General features: G+C 37.4%; 1 protein-coding gene across 1 annotated transcript; it reads right to left on the bottom strand.

Moving 5' to 3' along the window:
- Positions 1-893: 893 nt before the first annotated feature.
- LOC135733053 (G-protein coupled receptor 183) lies at positions 894-3333 on the bottom strand. The gene is made up of 2 exons (XM_065251369.2): positions 2821-3333; positions 894-2642 (listed from the first exon to the last, which is right to left on the bottom strand). Exon 2 carries the CDS (start codon positions 2630-2632, stop codon positions 1613-1615), a length of 1020 nt encoding a protein of 339 aa, XP_065107441.1. The 5' UTR covers positions 2633-2642; positions 2821-3333; the 3' UTR covers positions 894-1612.
- Positions 3334-3825: the final 492 nt, after the last annotated feature.

The raw sequence follows: 3825 nt of genomic DNA, 5'->3' as shown, positions 1-3825 counted from the left end.
AAAGGGATTTAAATTTAGGGATATTGGTTATTATTAAATATTACCTCATCATAAGTTTAGTTAATCTGGTTCTGTTTTTGGTTTAGGATTTAGATTTAAGTTGCATTAACTTTATAACCAAATGGAAAAAAGTTGTTGTATTCATTTGACTAAAAAAAGACAAATCTGTCCCCATGAACGTCTTCTACTACATAATTTGTTAAAAGATATGGATTCTGATAAGTGGTGAGGTTAAGAAAATGTTGTGCTATTACTACATTTCACCCTAAATGTGTGTGAAGGCCTATTTTTAATCTTTTAGCAGAATCAATGTCATATTTAGATGAGAGTGTTTGAGCATATATTCTTCACAAAGATGATTTTATCACCTACATCACATGCCACCTACATCCTTGCTTTTTGTAGGGCTGCTTCATGCCTGCCACATTTGTCACATTTATTTATAGACACGTAGCTACATGGAATACACAACAAAGCCTAGCAGACCACCTGTAGCGCTAAAAAACGTGCTTAATGTGCTTGCGGGTATGCTGATATCCTGTTCTAAAGCTCTGGTGAAATTAAGCAGGAAAGAGAACAGCGCTCCCGCGTTTGCTATATACAGCACCCACATACACCCATCAAACACACGTGCTGAGTGACGGTGAAGTCATCGCTGTGGCACAGTAACATTTCAGTTAGATGTACGAGAGATGATTCATATGCAGGAGTACAAAGAACCCAAAGCAAACGCAACGCATTCTGAGAAACGCTGAGATGTGATTCTGATTAAGTAGTATCTTGTTGTGGTGTTTTGTTGCGTTTTCCCCTAGGTTAATACGTAAAGGCCAAATTAGGGTGGCAGCTATAGAGAGAGATGATGAAAAAATAAACACAACAAACTGAGTGATAAAACTGATGATCTTTATTCAGTGGGTGAAAGTGACTTAAAAAGTTTAAGCTAAACATTACAAGGAAAACCCCATTGGGTTACACACTAATATTACACAAAACTAATGTAAGGAGTTTTCCCACAGCACCCTGCAGAATGTCAATCATACACCTACACAATCAGTCATTTTTTCTTAGAATTGTAAATCGGTTTCTAGTCCTCTTGACCTTTATGTGGGATTTTTCCACCAAATTATTTCACCAAGTTATCAGAAACTGATAGCAAATTAATCATTCAGAGAAATATGTTACATAAACAAAAGAGTGATGTTTAATGTTGGTTTAAAACAGAAGCAACCAATTTGGTATAAATTAAGCTATGCTGGGAAACACCCCAGAATATATTTATTTATTAACTCAGCTGTTGGTACTGTTGATACCAATATTTACCCAACTTGGTTAAAACAACCCATGGCATAGATGAAATAATGTGATCATTTACAAATTCATATAAACTGTACACCCTATACAAACAGAATTGTCAGTTATCTCAAAAAACAACCAATAAATTGTAATAAAAAATAAAACAAAACAAAACAAATGAGATGATATACACCATTAAAAGTAATGTATTTTTGCAAAAAAATAAAAGTAAAGCTATTAAAATATTCATATTTTTTCAGCCTAAAAATCTAGTCCAGGCCCTCCTTTATCTGCTTTTTCATTTAAGTAACGTTGGCACTCATGTGTTACTGCTGCTGTTGTCCTGTGTGCTTTTGGAAGATGGAGTTGAAATGTAGGTCTTAAAAAGGCTTATCACTCTCTGCTTGTAGGTTTTGATGGCAAAAAAGTAAATGACAGGGTCAAGGCAGCAGTTAAAGTTCATCATGGCAAAGGTTACCTGCAGGGACATTTTCATATTCTTCTTATCCTCGCAAGTGGGATCATTAATCAGACTTCTGATTGCAAACTGCATGATGTTAATGTGGTAGGGAATAAAGCACACCACAAAGCTGAAAAGTATGAGCAGAATCGTATTTCTTGCTCTACCGCTGCTTCCTGACCTGTTGGTCATCGGGTTCTCTTTTGCTATCCTGGAAAGCTTAGAGTTGACCTGGCTGTAGCAGCGCACGATGAGTCCCAAAGGCACAAAAAAACCAATGACGCAAGCAACCAGAAGAAAATATGCCGTTCGTGGTCCTTCAAAATTAAAGAGTTCCATGCATGTCCGTTGCGTCGGTGATCTTTCCTCAAAGGTGCTTTTGAAAAGCAGCAGGGAAGTCTCCAGGATAACCACCGTCCATACCAGAGCACAGATCCTTTTCACAACCTTGTTTTTCCTCAATCTTAGACATCTCTGACGGTGCAACATGGCCAAGTAGCGATCCACACTGATACAAGTCATGAAGGCAATGCCAGCATAGGTGTTGCTGTAGAAGATCATGGCGGTCAGCCTGCACAACAGATCTCCAAAAGGCCAGTCGAAGCCACGGATGTAGTAAGTGATCCTGCCGGGCAGAGCCAAGGTGAAGAGCGTGTCAGAGATGGCCAGGTTGATCAGGTATATCGTGGTCGAGTTCATTTTCTGTTTCTTTCGACAGATGATGCCAAGAACCAGGCTGTTGCCTGCAACACTGACAATGAGGACCAGGGAGTAAAAAATGGGAAAGAGAATCCGAGCCGATTCCTTGTAGATGAACACATCACAAGTTTGGCTTGTGTTGCTGTCATTCCGTGACAGCGTTGTGGAAGATTCAGTCATTTTCCTGAGACTGTTTGGGGAAATAGAAGTTTTAGGAGGAACCAAACACAAACCAGAATTTTTGCATGTGCAGACAATTAAGCATTTCACGCAATGTTAAAAAACACATCTTATTTATAAAACCAGCAGTAATAACGTATTATCGATAGTCGACCAATAAAAATTGATTATCTAAAAATGATACTCACAGAGGTTCACAGTCCGACTAATTTTGTTCTGAATGATAATGTGACTCGGTGAGTTTGTCAGTGTGCACTTTAGGTAAATTACCCCAGTTGTAAATCCACCCCTTTCTTCTGATTGGTTATTGACAGTTGTGATAAGTAAGGTAAAGCAGTAGAGTAAAATGCTGAGACAAAAGTTTACTATAACTATATTATTCAAATCTTGCTTTTCACCACAAGATTTATATATCTTCACAAGTTTCAATGTTCATGTTTGTGTCCTTGTCTTTACTCATAGTTCAGTGTCAACTGTGAATTCTATGACACCTGTGGTAAAACCTCTTCCTCTTGTCATTACTGCTTACATGAAACCAAAAACTCTTTTTTTTTGTGCAGTAATGACCCACTTAAGATGCCAAAAAGTAGGCACATTTACAGCTTGTCACACCATCCACCTTCAGAAAGCATTCACACTGCTGACTGCTGTAAAAGAATAAGTGCCAGTAGAAGTTGCTTTTTAAAGCCTAACCGAAGACCAAATAAGTATGGTTGTGCAAACTTTGATTTAGTAAGACAACAGGTAGTCTGCAGAAACTCAGATTGCTGATACCATCTGTGGTTTATAACCACAATGTACCTTAGTCTCAGGCTCAAACTGTGGCAACAGTTTCCCAATCACTGTTTTTGAAAATAGCAAAATAATTTACTCTTTTCACAAAAACAAAAAGGGCAGATATGTATGAGACAATTTTTTGTAGTTTTCAACTTGCACATCACTGCAGCTGTTTATTTGAGGTTATAGGATTTTAGGTTAAAACTGATATGAAAGTGAGTGTGTATATTCAAAGTATATTAACATTTTTAACTTTTTGCCTTCACTAGTTCATTTTAGATTTTTATTTTTTGTTAGTTTCCAATTAACATGATCCTAAAATGTGCATGAATGCACAATTACAAAGGAATCAGCTAAATGTTGCTTTAAATTGTTTTAGATGCAGTACAGCCACAGTCACGCCATGTCAGAGATGC

This window comes from Paramisgurnus dabryanus, chromosome 15, assembly GCF_030506205.2.
Source record: "Paramisgurnus dabryanus chromosome 15, PD_genome_1.1, whole genome shotgun sequence".
NCBI lineage: Eukaryota > Metazoa > Chordata > Actinopteri > Cypriniformes > Cobitidae > Paramisgurnus > Paramisgurnus dabryanus.
Note: the sequence above shows the minus strand (reverse complement) of the source record. Positions and strands in the feature narration are given on the sequence as shown.

Excerpts from the sequence above, each read along its gene's own strand:
- LOC135733053 (XM_065251369.2), bottom strand. The coding sequence starts at position 2,632 with ATGACTGAATCTTCCACAACGCTGTCACGGAATGACAGCAACACAAGC.